The sequence below is a fragment of the Elaeis guineensis genome, chromosome 10 (assembly GCF_000442705.2).
Source record: "Elaeis guineensis isolate ETL-2024a chromosome 10, EG11, whole genome shotgun sequence".
In the NCBI taxonomy this organism is placed as follows: domain Eukaryota; kingdom Viridiplantae; phylum Streptophyta; class Magnoliopsida; order Arecales; family Arecaceae; genus Elaeis; species Elaeis guineensis.
In genome coordinates this window covers 33,023,861-33,040,315 of record NC_026002.2, presented here as the reverse complement: position 1 = coordinate 33,040,315, position 16,455 = coordinate 33,023,861, and the positions used below count along the sequence as shown (strand labels likewise).

Here is a 16,455-nt window from a genome sequence, read left to right as displayed (position 1 = left end):
TAGGCCAAATCCGTGAGGACAAAGATCAGATTATATCATGTTAATCTTAATAATAATAAATAAATAAAATGATGGAGATTTTTTTTTTTTTTTTGAGAAAAAAAATGGGGCGGAGAGAGGTAGTAGGGACTAGGGAAGCGGCACGCAGTGAGTCTCCCCACAGACTCTTTCAACATCGGAGGCTTTGGTTCGGTCGTCATCGAGGGACGCGGGAGCAGCCAAAAAGCTTCCTCTTTTTGGCCTCTATCCGAACCTTTTACGAGTACCCGCGGCCCCCACCAAAGGCCTTTTCGAGATATCATTTATTATTGTTACCATTATTTATTTCTTAATATTTTGGACGTTCTCTGTACTTCTTTCTCCTAATCTCCCCTCTGTTCCTTTCGGCACCCTTCCTTTTTTTCTCGCCTCGGAGTTTCCTTCTTCTACCGTGGCCGTTGCCGCTGCATTGGCGTCTCTCCGGGATGTCGAGAGGAGAAGAGTGAATGGAAATAGATATCTTTCGCTTGCTTCGAAAAAGGAAAGAAGGATAAAGAGAGCGAGCGAGCGAGAGAGAGAGAGAGAGAGAGAGAGAGAGAGAGAAGGGGGTGGGGGTGAGAAGGGAGAAGAGCATGTGTGATTTGGTGGCCCGCACGGGTCGACATCAGCAGCGATACGAGGCCGGTTGTCGCCTTGTTGCCGGGTCCCTCCCTCTCCCCATACATCTCCTTATTCCTATATATGTATACATATATATATTTTAAAAAAATTATTCTGCTTTCTGTCTTCATTTTTTTTCTTTTTCATGTTTTCTTTTCAATGCATCCATGCATGAACGATTTAATTGGATACGATTTTTCTAAGTCAACGGTTTTTTTTTGTGAATAAATTGATTGTTTTTGCTGTTGACCGTGGGCCGCTGCTGTGGGTGGTTCTTGTTGTTGTGGTGGTTGCAACATGATGATCTTTGTGATTGTCACTTTCGCTGTCGTTTTTTCTTTTTCAAAGGCGACATTACATATGATTCGAAGATTGGTTGATTGATTTTGATGGATTGTTTAGGGTTGATTCTTTACAGTCCACTGTTTTGCTCATTCTTATAATATATGTTGTCTTCTTTAATAATCGTTGTTACCTTTTAATTTTATATCCTTGCTTTCGTGGATGAGCGTTGAATGTGGGTGAAGTGAGATCTTAGTTGACCAATTTCGGCTTTTGTTTCATTGTCATGGTTTAATGATATGGTTTGGTGAAGGAGAAAAATTAGGTGGTTGGGATTTGAACTATAATCTGATATGGATATCTTGTTCCTTTTGTGTTGAAGCCCTCTTTGGCGAGTTTTATGATTATGGGTCAAGCGGAAAGCCTAGGATGAGTGTAGACTCTCGAGTTTGGGTGGAAAGCAAGTTCAAGAAGGATTGCCTGCAATGTTGAATTAACTATAGGTTGAATGGAACCTCGTCATGGGTTCAAAACAATCTTTAGTTTGTAGCATCAGGTGGCTATTTTTAGCATTCTAGTTATTCTGCAAACATCACTGAGGCAGATGGTGGTGTTGCTGATTGATGATTAGTTAGTCTCTGTAGGGTATTATATGGCTCTGCATGTCAGCAAGGCTTGCTTGATTATAATAATGCAATGCCTAATTTAGCTCAAACAAGGAAGGTCCAAACATTCTCGGTGCTGGAAAATACATGCACAATGTTAAAATTATGGAGGTAGACCCAAATTTCTGGAAACGGCTTATGATTGCGGTTGTGGTAATAATTGTGGTACCATGTTGATATTGGTGGACATTTACATCACCATGATGAGGTTCTCCTGATGAATTTGCATTGGTACAATATTGTCCAAACTAGTCTAGTCTTGGTAATATTATGTGCACAGAAAAATGTAATAAAGCTTACAATTTTTTAGAGATGTTTTTCTTGTCACATTGAACAAAGTGGTTACAAATGACATATTTTTATATTATGCTCCAGTGTTTAAGTTTGTAGGTGATGCACGGTCGAAACTTTTAATAAATTTGCACATTGTTATGAATATAAGCTCTTGAAATTTTAATTTAGACTGCTATATATAGTTTTACTAATATATTTTCTAACACATTTCACTTTCCACAGGTGTATACCATTCAAATATAGAAAATGTGATGAAAGTTGTGGCTCTAAGCCCAAGAAGATTGTTGAAGTTCTTATGATAAATTCACAAAGTGGACCAGGCCTCCTGTTTCCAAAGGTATGATATTCCAAGCTCTACATTGTTATCATCACAACAAATAATTAAAAAGAGGAAGGTAGACAAAGAAGCAAAATAGAAACAGAATTGTTATTAGACAAACAGTCGGGTTGTATACATGCCTATGTGCATCTGTACTTATGTCTTTATGAGTATATACTAATATTCCCTTCAAAGTGGAATATGGACATCAACATAGAAGAAATAGATTGATGTCTTAGTCACCTGAGAGCATGTGTAAGGATACCTTGATTCCTGAAATGAGGCATGAATGTTTCACCACGTTACCTTTCCTTTAATAAGTGGCAACATACTAGAATATGCTTCGTTCTCTTGGTGAGCATTTAATTGTTTACAACTAATTTATTAGTTATCACAAAGAACTTCACAAGGTTACTGAAAACTAAATTCTCCTTTATCCTCCAAGATCTTTAATGCAGTGTCCTTGTCTTTCCACTCCTTTAATGCAGTGACTATGCCAAATATGAAGAAATCTAGAAATATAAATTGAGGCTTGTGGTGTGGTTAGGATCTCCATGCATTTAGCATTTTTTGTTTCACTTATGTGTTGCAGAGGAAAGATCATTTGTCCCATTCTTTTTTGGATAAAAGAGTCTAAGTATTATCAATGTGCATGATTTTTTTGAGCAATGGACATACACAAATTGAATTCAAAACATTGCCTTGATCACCTGCACTCTTGTTTTCAACGCAGATGGTAACATTGCCTTGATCACCTGCATTCTATAATCCTTTTGTTTTCTTATCATATTCATGCAAATGCAGGGATGCAATCTCTAGTCCAACTTAACCCTACGTCATATTTTAGATCTACAAATTGAACCTCAAATTAACCCACTTGCTTTTCTTGTTGGTTATCATGTTTGGCATGTATGTGTTCCTAAGCTATATATTTTTGTCCGCTCAAGTCTGGTGTGGTCCAGTGAGCTGGTTATGAGCTTCACCAGATTGCACTCTGAGCCATGCAGGTCTCCTGAGACCCAACTTGATTGGCCCTAAAATTGGTTTGCATCTGGACAAAATTGGGTTGGTTCTGGTCTGACTCATTTCACCTTATCTTGTCCATAAAATAACATTCTAGAATGCGACAACTTTCACTACATGTACCTTCACAAATAAGTGATTGATTGGAATGCAAATCCTCTATCTGTCTCTTGAATGATTAGGTTTGATGAAGGGGAAAGCGCTTGAAGTGTCATATCCTTCACTTCTTGCTGTTATGTACAATTATTCACACAAATTATTTTACAGCTAGCACCCTGAATTATCTTCGATGTATTTATTTATTTTTTCCTAGGTATCAATTACAGATGGATTAGAATAGGCGGACAGAGTACTAATACCTTTGGATCTTGTTACTTGACTAAGTTGCAACTAGTTTTGCATGTGATATATGTGTATTGGAGGTTCTTATACATCTTTAGCATATGACTATCCATCTTCGATTTTACGGTATAGGTGCTTATGACCTCCCCTTCTATGCCTTGCGGTAATGAAAAAAGATTTAATACAACTTCAAGTTAATAAATGTGATATAGTCAGTAGCCAGTATCACATGTCGAAATATCGTCACAGCTTCAAGTTGATATAGATGTATAAGAAGAAGCTCTGGTAGTCAAAAAAAAAAGTTACTACCATGGCACTTTGTAAGTTTCTGACTATGACATTTTAGCATATCAGGAATTTCTGAGGATCAGCATTTCATATATATTACATGTATTAAATGGTTGTAGATTTGCAAATATGCTTTCATGTGATATGATTAGTTTATCTTTTTAAAATTTGAAGGGATCAAACTGTTGCTTACCCTTGCAGTTCAAGTTGATTTTTAATTACAACGAACAAGATTTTGAGTTTCAGCCAAAGCAATATGTTTTTGTCGAGACCGAATCAAAACTGACCCTCAGTTTCTGGTTGTGGTCAATTTTGTCAGTTTCAGTCAGTTTGGTGCAGTTTCAGTGGTTTCAACTAGTTTCTGCCAAAACTCACTAAAACTGACTGTAGATTATTTTTGTCTTATATTGTTGTTACAGCATTAAGTGTACTCTGGCCTTTATACATCTGTGAAGTAATTTTGTTTGAAATTGATGCTATGAGCTAGTTCTTGCAAGCAGGGGACACCACTATTGTTCTTTGCTTTCAATGTTTTAAGTGCACATTTCAGTTTATCAGGGCAAAATAGCTGTAAATATTCAAGTGTCATTAGTTGTACTGAAATGAATTTACTCAGGGGCTGTTTGGATATGTGTCTACCACATCCTTATGATATCTTAATACATAAGCATGGAATCTGTAGAGGTGAGGAGATGGGGGAGGGTGAAGTGAAGTCTGAGGGATTGGGTAGGCCCTTGATACCAGAAATCACCTTTTTGATGGTTTCTGGTATCTTGGAGATATGGAATGCAGGGTGGATAGCTTTCTTGTTCTCACTTGCTTCTTCACTTCCCTGTTTCCTTTCTACAAATTTTCGCTTGAGTGGGATATCCCATATTTTTGGCAACCATGCACCAAAGTGGCTCCTAAGGTAGCTATTGACTTTTATTTAATATTTTACTTTCATTCGCTTGCTCTCTTTTAGAATTCTTTGGTTTCCTTTTTATTAAATTGTTCTTCTTTGTACCTGACACAACTACTTGAAACTCAGCCCAACATTTTCAAAAATTTACCTTGACTGAAGGATCTCTTTTTTCATTCTTATGTTTTTTGTTGTATTTCTAACTTTTGGTGCAATGTAGCATATATCCTGAGTAGGGATGGAAATAGGCCAGGCGGCCTGTCAGGGGCCTACGGCCTGGTCTGCTGTCGGCCTGGCCTGGCCTGACCTATTTATCTAAATAAGCCAGGTATAGGCTTTTAAAAAGGCCTGTTTAAATAAATAGATCAGGCCTAAAATTCCAAAGCCTGGTCTGAAAACCTGCAGACTGGCCTGTATAAATTGTATATATATATAATTTAATAAAAATTATTATTTTATTAATATATATAATTAATTAATTATTGATCTTATCCATCAATATCTAATTATCTTAGTCCTTTTGAGAATCAAGAAGACGGAAGAGTCTTTTTAAATAGGCTTTCAGGCCAGGCCAGGCTTTTTTATTTTGCAAAACAAGTCAGGCCGAGCCTCATTTTAAGCCTGAACCAGTCCAACAGGCCAGGCTCAGGCTAGTATTTTACAATACAGGCCTGGCCTGTTTAAGCCAAAGCCTGGCCTGGCCTGGCCTATTTCCACCCTTAATCCTGAGTGAACAGGCATTCAAGTGACCTGCTTAACTTTAGGATCAATTTATCTGGAAGATGCACAATAGGACACCATTAAAATTTTCCTGAAGAGTTATGGATCATAATGGCCACCTTGCATATTTTGTACTAATGGGTTTCTTGTAAAACTGGACTCTACAAGTCAATCTGGAATTAATTGCTGAAGCTGAGGTGCTCTGGCGTCTTTGTTGGGTCTCCAATTTGAGATTGCAAATGAGTTTCTTGGACTCAATTTAGCTGGAAGGAGCATGCTAATGCACTATTAAAATTTTCCTGAACATTATAAATCACAAAAGACCACCTTACATATTTTGTACTATTGAGTTCATGTAAAACTGTGCTCTACAAGTCATTTGCAATGAATTGCTGAAGTCGAGGTGCTCTGGCTTGTTTGTTGAGTCTCTATTTCAAGATACCAAATGGGTTACTTGGACTTCTGAGGATCTTGTCAAAGCTGCAAACATTTGGGCTTATCCTTGGTTGGCTGTAATTTATGAAGCAGGCTAGTTCATGAAAATCTAGAGAATTATGTAGGCTAGAAGTGATGTAGGAGGACCGCTGGTCCATTATTGGGCAAATATATTTTTGGTTTTTAGTATGAAAATATTAGGGGTAGCAATTGGGTCGGATCGGATATATAAATGGGTCGGATCAAATACGGGTCGAGTCCAAAAACTCTGAATCTGGACTCGATCTATTTAAATAAACAGGTCAGACTTTAAAACCCGAACCTGACCTATTTAATAAATGGGTTACCTGATCTAACCTGTTTACAACCCGATTATAATTCAATTAAAAAAACAATAAAATCCAACCCGTTTACAACCTATTTTAAAAAAATAAAAAAAATAAAAACCTGTTGGTCTCTGCCAACCGCCTTCGCCGCATCTCCGCTCGACCGCCCTTACCGCATCTCCATTCGACCGCGCTCTCACCGCCTCCGGCTCCATCCGATCGGAGCTCTCTTGGCCACCTCCAGCTTCAACGCTCTGTTTCGAACTTCACCGCGGTCTCCTCCACCAAGCTCTCGGTCGCCACCACATGGGCGTAGTGGACCACGGTGGCGTCGTCCACTAGGCGCTGGCTGTTGGAGCAGTAGTAGTAGGAGTAGGGGAAGCGGACGGCGTGCACAGCGACGGAGTGGCTGGAGAGGGAAAGGCCGTTGTCATCAAGAAGGGAGAGGAGAGAGTGAACCTGGAAGAGGGATTTGACGATGGAATAGGTGGTGGCGTTGGGGAGCACCTCCGGTCGACGCCCTACTGCCTCCTTGACCTCCGGTTCCTTCCCCTTCGGCAAGCGGCAAGCCTGGCCGAAGTGCGGAACTCGACCTCGGCAGTCTCTAGAACAACGGCGGCAGAGAAGAAAGAAAGGGAGGGGAAGAATGCGGAAAACCCTAGCCACGGGACCTAGAGTATTGGTGAGATACAAGGGGTAGCCAGAGGAGGCGGGGGTACAGATGGGGGAGATTGGATGGCGAAGCCGCACCCTGCCACGGTGTGTTGGATTAGGGCTGGCAAAATATGATTCGACCCGCCAACCCGACCCATGTTCGACCCGCCATAAACAGGTTTGGGTTTAAGCTAAACGGGTTCGGATTATAAACGGATCGACCCGTTTAACCTGTTTAATAATTAGATCGGATATGGATTTTAGATATCTGACCCGTTTAACCCGTTTAATATTTAGGTTGGGTTGAGTCAGATAATCCATTTAACCTGTTTAACCTGTTTCTGATCCATTTAATCCGATCTGTTTAACTTGTTTAACCTGTTTAATCCGTTTAACCTAATTTGACCTATTTAATAAACGGGTTAACGGATCGGATCGGATTACCTGTTTAATAAACAGGTCGGGTTCAGGTTTGAATTTTTGATCCGTTTAATAAACAGGTCGGTTTTGGGTTGATCATTTTCTGATCCGATCCATTTATGATCGATCCGATCCGTTTGCCACCCCTATGTTGGATAGTGTGGTGGGCCGCTGGAGGAGGCGGAGGCGCGTTATGGGAGGAGGAGCACAAGGAGGGATTTTGGGGAGACGGGAGGCAGCTTTTGGGACTCTCGGTGGCCATGCCTAAAATTTGTGGAGCACCGCGGATCTGAATTCAAATGGACAGCTTAAATTTTATCACAAGCCCATATCTCAAATATTTTAAATAAAAATTATAAACGGGTTAAACAGATTGGGCAGGTTGAAAAATTTAAACCCAAATCCGATCCATTTAATAAATGGATTAAACAGGTCGACCTGTTTATAATCCAAACCTGTTTAATCTAAACCCAAACCTGCTTATGGCGGGTCGGGCTGGCGGATCGGGTCATATTTTGGCACCCTTAGAAAATATCTGCCGGTAATACTGTGATTTATATGAGTGAGGCTTCACATAAATGAATATCATAGATAATAAAATGCTGAGGTGGATTCATGCATCTGGATGAATGTCATTGTAAATTAAATGATTTTGTATTATCTCTTGGAGGAATTGATGCTTCACAATAATTTGGTAATTGCTATTTGATTGTGTTAGAAGATTTGCTTCAAATCATAATCTTATTTGTCCTATTATTTTATTCAAAATGAAGTTTTTGATTCATTTTTTTCCTATTAGTGATCATATTGCATACTCTTTTTAGTTGCCATCATCTTTTAGAACATCTATGCCATTCTGTTCTAATCGTCAGTTTGCATCTCCTGTGAACATAGACTCCATAACAAGGTTTCTTTACCCTCATTGCATTTTTTCCCGAAACTGTAGAATTTATGAATTTTTGTGAAGTAGAATATCTAATACTCTTTACTTTATAAGATGATGCACAACCAACAAATTTTGGAAGACAGATAAGTACTATTTTTTTAATCTTAGGTTGTGTTTTAACATGCTTTGGTGGATCACTACTCTAAAAGTTTTTTTATTTTCTTCTAGTCTAGAGGAAAATAATAAGGAAAGAAAAACTAGATCTTTAGCCAGATATTATCTACAAGCTTAGGAATATCTGGGCCAAGGTTCACCATCTCAGTAGACCATGATTTGGGCCTTTCGATGAATATGTCCAGTGATGTTTGTATCATCTTAGCAAACATCTCTCTCTTAATATCCATAGCAATGATGATTTTTTGTTTTTGTATTGAATGAACATTTAAGAGGATGGTTTCAAAAGTGATAATTTAGAAACTTGAGATAGATAGGTGAGCAGAAGAAATTGAAGAAAGGGAGATGTTTTATATCCATCAAAAAATCCTTCTAGCTCAAACAATCATTTTTCATCCACTGAATAAGTTGCTAATCATCATGGTCTACCATAAAGAAGAGGTTACATTAGGATAAGCTTGACCCACCTAATTGTTTCCTTATATAACATTTGAAACCAATTCAAGTGTACAGTTGTTAGCTAAAGAGTAAACCACAAAGTCCTAGCTGAAGCTCAGAGAAAGTTTTGGGAGGCACTAGTATCATTTCTAAGCTAATCCAACCATGAGAAGAATCACTTGCAACTAAAATATCTAAAAGGTCACTGTTGGCATGGAACAGTGAGCTGGCCCATGCCAGGCTAGTTCTAACATCTAACACTGGGTTGGTACTGCTGAATATTAGGTTTTCTACTTGGTGTCAAGTAGTGGTGACCTGTATCAAAAACCCTGCAGGTATCAACTTGTGCCAGTACTGCTCTGGTTGATATGGCTAGGTACCATAGGTACCAAGAGTCTCTTATGCCCTTTTTCCCTTCTTTTTTAGGTCCCAGCATGGCACGGCAGAAGCTGTTTTGGCCATTGGTCCATGCTAGCAGCACTTAAATTTTTGTTTTGCTTGACTAGATTGACCTGCTTTTGATCTGTAACCAACCCAAACATCGCCTGGTCCAATTTGAACTGAAATTACTTGGACTAGGCTTAGGAAAACAGAACCTGTTTCAAATATGGATAGAATTTGGATCACTAATTGACCCATTCTGTACCTGACCTGAAACTCATGTTATATATTGTACACAATCTTCCTTGAATTTAAGTAGCCATTTTTTCTTTTAGTAGTTCAATTGTTGTGTTCTTGTGTAATATATTTATGATATAATTAAACAACCAGTGTGTAGATTAATAAAAATATATTAAAACTTTACCCTACCTGACCCATACAGGTATGAATTAGGCTTGGATTTGAATTCTTCTTGTGATTCTTATATGGATTGGATGCAACAACTGATCCAACATGACCCATTTGCCGCCCTTCTTTGTGGTAGGTGCATATCTCTGTGATTCTTAGATTTTTTAATTGCCCGCTGCAGCATGATAACCAAGCAAAATTACTGTTCCATCATAGAGACTCCAGTTATGGTGATGGAAGCAAGCATTTTTATAGTTCTTCTCTATGAGATTAGGGTAAATTATTATTCCTGCCATGTCCAGCTGCTGGTGGAGGTTGGTCGACCTAAACCTTAATTTAAATAATGACCAATCTGTTGCTTTTGAACTTTGAAACCTTATTAATTTTGGACTACCTTTTGTTTTAGAACGAGTTTCAAACCTTCATATGCTATTTCTTGGGCTTCCATTTTCCTGCATAAGTTTTTCCTGTTATCTCTATGAGCCATGGTTTGGGTTGCCTCACCAAGTGAAAACATATTATCAAATTTTTTGGCCAACTCCTGAGTTGTGGTAGACCAAGTCCTAAATAGTGGTAGATGAAGTATGATGTCCATAGTAACCAAGAAGCAGCTAAAGATAAGAGAAAGGGAGATATTTTTTTCACTTCAATATACTCTATGACATATATCCTTTCCGTCAATTTTGATGCTCCCACAATCTTGTGTTCAGATTTTTACTTCTATTTTTTTTGCAGATTCTTGCTTGCTAAACTGTTCTTTGTTTTCTTGCTAAGTCATGATATTTGTAAGGGCCTTTTTACATGTGGTTTGTGGTGTGGTAATTTTATTCTGAAGTCCTATAACATTGTTATCAGTACCAAGGTTCGCCATACCGGGTTGATCCACCCAGACGGGGCGTACTGGCCGTCGATCTGGTTCAGCCATTTTTTTTGAAAAAACACTTCGAACCGCACCGAACCGGGTGGTTCCGTGCGATTCGGCTCCATACCGTCCAAAATCGGGCAGTATGGATCGGTACGGTTCGGTTCGGCGTTGAACCGAACCGTACCGACACTTCACGTGAAAAAAGGGGGGGCAGTGGTGTGGGGCTTGGGCTGTCTTTTAGTGACAGCCCAGGTGGGTTGTCTATCTGAGAGGCAACATTTGGGTTGTCTTTTAGTGATAGCCCAGGTAGGTTGCAACTGAATGGTGGATTTATTTTGGAATGTCCGCAGAATAGAGGTGTGGCTGTCCGTATTCTTTCTCAAACAGTCTCTGCTAGTGGCTATGAGCGCAATTGATCGATTTTTGTCCTTATCCACAGCAAACAAAAAAATCGTTTGACACAAAAATGCTTCAATGATCTTGTATATGTTCACTATAATCTGAGGTTGAGGCTAAAATATATTCAGAAGGAAGTACAACTAAAGTACACTGATCCGACATTAGCTGATTATGCTGACGAGGACGACGATCCGATCATCGGATGGCTTGCAGGTCAGCAGCAGAAGCCAGAGCTTGATGAGCCGGGTCTCTTCCACGACCAGCCAGTGTGGTAGCTAGGGAGATCAGGGTGGATCCAGGACAATGGGCAGAAATAAATATTTCACATAAGGTTCCAGCTGATCAGTCATAGCATAAGGAGACACAGGGGACTCATTCATCACATGACTCGATGTCCGATACATCCTCGCATAGGTTTGAGCGACAAATATTGAGACGAACTCGGCAGTCAGCAAGAAGACATCCATCTTTCCAATCACGGAAAACTCAGTCACAGAGGGGCACAAGGGGGAAAAGAAAAGACACTTGCACGTGCACCACTCTCGAGAGTACAGGAGCAATCTGATTCAGATTCAGAGATCAGAGAGAGTGATGATGATATTGGTAGTGGTAGTCATGGATCTGATGATCAGAGAGGAACTGGAGGACAGGAGATCACTGTTTATGAGACACAACCGTAGGGTGATATTTGATTCACCGATGAATCCTAGTTTACACATGCCATACAAGATAAGGATCATGGTGGACGAGTCGGTAGAGACCGTGGGGAGTCGATTTCATATAGACGACAGGCTCCTAGAGATCGTCCAGAACATGATGCAGCTGTAGACGATTTTGCACGTGGAATAGGATCTATGGATGTATCTGGATCATCCTCGCATTATGGATTCTATTATCTGCAGCTACCTTATGATCCATATGGATATGGTGCATCCGAGGCATCGTCTTCTAGTGGTTATTACTCTATGCAGCTTGGAGTATTTTACGGATCAGATTTTGCTACCGACATATTCGGATGGGCTCCTCTACAGCCATACTATCATCCTGAGGATACTTCTCAGAGCCAGAGTTTGAATGAGAGATCTGAGATGTCTTACAATTCAGAGAGGATGCTTTATGGGATGAATATTCAAGAGTACAGTGCGTCTTGGTTAGAGGGTTGGACTGATGTTCCTCCAGATTATGCTAATGATCCAGATATTTACGAGCGTCACAGACACTTGACGAGAAATTAGATGTAGAGCAGATCTTGAGGTTAGTATATCATTCTTTGTGCTTTGTACTTTAAAAATTTAGATATATTTTAATGCACATTTATATATTTTCTTTTTAATTTTAGGATGATATAGTTGTAATATAATGTAAATAAATATATATTTGAAATTTTGGATCAAGAGTCCCTGTACCGCTACCGAACTCAAAAATTGAACCCAAATATGTCAATATATGCAATATAATGTAATTTTGGGGTTGTATTTATGAATTAATAATTTGAACACAAAAAAAAAACAAAACAAAAAAAAAATACCGGTACTGAACCGGTACGCTGAAGCGTACCATATGTCGGTACAATATGGTACTGGTATCGTACCATACCGGTCCGCCATCGGTACGGGGTCTGATATCGGTACAGCGGGCATTGGTTATCATTATGTTTCTCATCCTTGCGGTCTTGTCGTTGTCATTCACATGCATGGGTATTTCTTTTTAGTTTCTTGTTTTGACTTTTCTTACTTTTGAGGATGCTCTAATTTTATATTCTAATTATCTTGTCTTTACAGGGAGGATGGGAAAATGATGAAACTGTTGAAGAGGCTGCTGTAAGAGAAGCTCTTGAAGAAGCAGGAGTTCGAGGGGATATAATGGTATCAATGTTATTGCTATTCTTTCTTCCTGCAGTGCACCTTTGTGATCTACTTGTATGAATATGTTATATATGTGAAAATAGATATAATAATTTTAATTATTTTACATGAATGTTGCTCACTATATATGCGACACTAATATGTTATAAATTATTAGCTTTAATTAGCTCAACGCTGAAATTCAATTACCTAGAAAGCCTAGATAGGATTCTCTTTTTATTTCCCTGCAGGTTAATCTTAGCAAAGTTTTAATAATGAAGATTCAAAGCCAAGTGATGTAATTTTTCTTCTTGAAATTTTCAGCCATTATAAAATTATTAGCATTTTCCTGTGATTTGTAGAGCCTTTTGATATACTATGGAATACACTGTTGTGAGGTACTCATATAGTGGCATATGCTGAATAGTGTTTGTTATTTATAATATTTTAGGATTTCTTAAAGTATTTTATCAATTTTGGCTTGAGCGAAGACACTATTCAGGGCAAACTATATTAGCCCAGCTGATGAACCAATGTGTTAAACAAGACCTGAATATTTAACATTTGATTACACTATGATATATATCAAGGTCTGCAGTACCAGATTCGGCACTTATGCTGGTAGGCTGGCAGTAAAATATGGTACGAATTTATTTGTATGCACTCTTTTTATTCTCTTGGATTAAGAACAAAGAGATACTTGTGAACTGATCAATTGCAGATAGGAGAAAAATTAATAATAGAGAAAGTGAGAAACAAGTTGTAGGTCTATAATCCTTTGTTTAGGAGCTTTCAGCTGGCACAATCTATTTCTGACTGTATGGGGGTGGCTGCTAATTAGATGGTTGCTTCTTGCAGGATCCAATTAAGATATTGAAGAATTTTAGAACCTGTAGAAGAAACATTAGATGCAGGGCGGACAGAGTGGAGGCAGCGCATTCTAGGTGTTTGTCTCATTGTAGCTAGGCCAATCAATGGATCTGATTTTGAATCAAAATCAGATTCATAATATTAATATATAGAAGGGGGTGTTGGATCTGGTAACCTCTCAAGTATCTGGTAACGGACTGAATTTGGATTGGAGTTGACTATATCTCTATGATGATTTTATTAAGACTAAACATTGGCATACCATATACATATAAACCACCTAACTTCCCAACCCAAACTTCAGTCCTTGCTTTCCATGTCTTCCTCTCCAGTCTCCACCATCTGATGCCTCCAAACCTTGGGTCCTGCACCAGCCACCACCATCGGGTATCCATTTCTTTACATAACTCGATCAAGGTTGAACTAAAGCTGAATGTTTGGATTGTCAGATGGGATAAATCAGATTTTTTGGGTTGCTTGTTCAGACTTGGATTGCCTCTGATCTGGTTTGAATCTGATGGAATATGTTCAAAATTAAGGGGAAAATATTAACAACATTAAAAAGGCCCAAATAATGATTTGCATATTAAAAAGACCCATATTAAATGAGTTTTAGTGATCATTGTTTTGCAGCGCTGAGTACTGTGAGGCACAGTAAAATTTAAGGGAGATATAAAGGATCAACAAGAGTAAGTGTGTGTCACCCTAGTTGAGATGGTTTAGAGATTACTGAAAATTTGAGGATCCTGAGTATAGAAAGCAGTTTTGATCTCTTTTAAAAGATCAAGGATAAGAGGGTGGAGCAGGTGGAGGGATCAAATGTAGATGGAAGTTTCAAGGAAGGAGTTTTTATGAAAGCTCAACTCAAAGTGGCAGTACCCCTAGAACCTATATATTATTGAGTTATGAAGAATGAAAAGAGTTAATAAATCAGTTCTAATAAGGCTTGTTGGTTTTTCTTATGTTTACTTGTTACTTGAGTCAGAATATATTAGATAAAGGGATGATGGCTGCTAGCTATTTGCTTAAGTAGATATGAAGCTATTTACTTGAGCAAGAGCTTGGGAAGAAATTACAATGAAGTATTAAATAGTCCGTACTTTTAATATTGAAATACATTGATTTAATGATGTTCAACTTAGGAGTTTGTGACAAGGCTTTGCTGACTCTCCCCTTTTTCTCACCATAAAGAAGGTTTTATATTTATTACTGATGTTTTCCTTCATGCGATGCCCAAGTTTTGTTTATTTGGTTCTGCAAACTCCCTTGTTTTTTCTTGAAGGGATTCTATAAACTTTTCTTCTTTTGTTGTTTGAGTTGCAAACTGGTTCGTGCTTCCATCTCAGGAATTTTTGGGATTCTATTACTTCAAAAGCAAAAGTCATCAAGATGAGTTCAGCCCAGAAGGCTTGTGCAAAGCTGCAATGTTTGCTATGCATGTCAAGGAGGAGCTCGGCTCATGGCCAGAACAAAGCACACGCCATCGGAGATGGCTTACCATTCCTGAAGCTGGGGAGCAATGTAGGCATCCATGGATGCGGGAAGCCCTTCTTGAGGGATTCTCAAAGTGGCATGCCAATAAAATGATGAGTGCCGAAGAGGATCATCCTGGCCCCATCAGTTCCACCCCAGCAAGATGACCAAGCTCTCTGAGTCCTAGGCTTTTTTTTTTTCCCCTTTTTTTTCCATGAAGATACAAAAACAACACCAATATCCAGATGTTTACTTTTTAACCTCTTCTTATTTGAATATGTACTGCTGACTTTGGATGTATTTGCACATTTTTTCCCCTTTTGTTTAAAGAAGATCCAGAGACAACACACACCAGTGCTCTTCTGATGTTTAGCTGTTGACATCATGCTAGTTGGACTTGTTCTGCCTGACTGTTGATGTTTTTGCAATATGCTTTTTTGACTCCAATAAACATGCTTGTGGATGAATGCCTGTGCTCCTCTTGTATGTCGTCTGATGATTCTCATGATAAAATTGTCTCTTGCACAAGCTTGGTCATTTGATCCAAGAAAAGATTGGAAGCATCTTTAACCAATTTATTTCTGCATCTGTCTCAATTGCGTCTCTCTCTCGGTTAAATGCAGTTTTAGTGTTCGCAGAATTTAATTTGTAGGACCATGTGATTTACTTACGAACTAAGATGTGCATTTGTAAGCTTGCAAGAATGTAAATATGTAATGACAGGAGCAGTGGCACCAATAATTTTGCAGTCCAAGTGGAAATTAAGCAACCCTTGGAATTCTTGATGTATAGGTCAGTGTATATTATCCACTGGCAGGAGATCTAGTTGCCTACATGCTGGAGCGGATCGAGTCTAAACTGTTGTCCTAAAACTGGAATTGCCTGTCTTCATGTGTACCTATGATCATTAACGTATACTTAATCTTGATGTTCTGATTTCTGAATAATCTGATTCTACAGAAAAATGAACAGGGTAACCATATTTAGTTTCAAAATTTACACCCAACTAGTTATTAAGCCTCATATATTTTCAGGTCTGTCCTAGAAACTTCAGACTGGACAGGATCATGCTAGGCTAAGGTCATATAAGCAATTGTTCACACTGATCCTGTGTAAGTTTTTAAATTTCTGATATAATGAAGAAGTGGCATCAAGTTTACTACAAGGATCCTGGATGATTAAATCCTAATCAATACCTTTATTCTAATTTGAATCGGAGCTAGAATGTTTTAAAATGATCTTGCAAACACATTATTGGCCATCTGGTTTCACTCTAAATGATATGACATCACATGTGAAAAATAAGAGAGTCATCTAAAATTTGATTTACTGTAGAACTAAATGTGATTATGGCTTGCAGAAATCTAACAGTCATGCACATCAGTCTATAAGTAAGCAACTTTGGTTAG

The 16,455-nt window shown here is 38.6% G+C and overlaps 1 protein-coding gene across 1 annotated transcript; it reads left to right on the top strand.

Moving 5' to 3' along the window:
- Positions 1-265: 265 nt before the first annotated feature.
- On the top strand, positions 266-15,412 carry LOC105052736 (nudix hydrolase 16, mitochondrial). The gene is made up of 4 exons (XM_019853251.3): positions 266-682; positions 2,103-2,217; positions 12,641-12,724; positions 14,920-15,412. The coding sequence occupies exons 1-4, from the start codon at positions 612-614 to the stop codon at positions 15,211-15,213; spliced, it is 564 nt and encodes a 187-aa protein (XP_019708810.1). The 5' UTR covers positions 266-611; the 3' UTR covers positions 15,214-15,412.
- The last annotated feature ends 1,043 nt before the right edge of the window (positions 15,413-16,455 follow it).

Bases quoted from the DNA above. Each gene is read 5' to 3' on its own strand.
- LOC105052736 (XM_019853251.3), top strand. From the start codon at position 612: ATGTGTGATTTGGTGGCCCGCACGGGTCGACATCAGCAGCGATACGAG. The intron at 683-2,102 runs GTCCCTCCCTCT...CACTTTCCACAG, and splicing joins GGTTGTCGCCTTGTTGCCGG to GTGTATACCATTCAAATATA. The intron at 2,218-12,640 runs GTATGATATTCC...TTGTCTTTACAG, and splicing joins CAGGCCTCCTGTTTCCAAAG to GGAGGATGGGAAAATGATGA.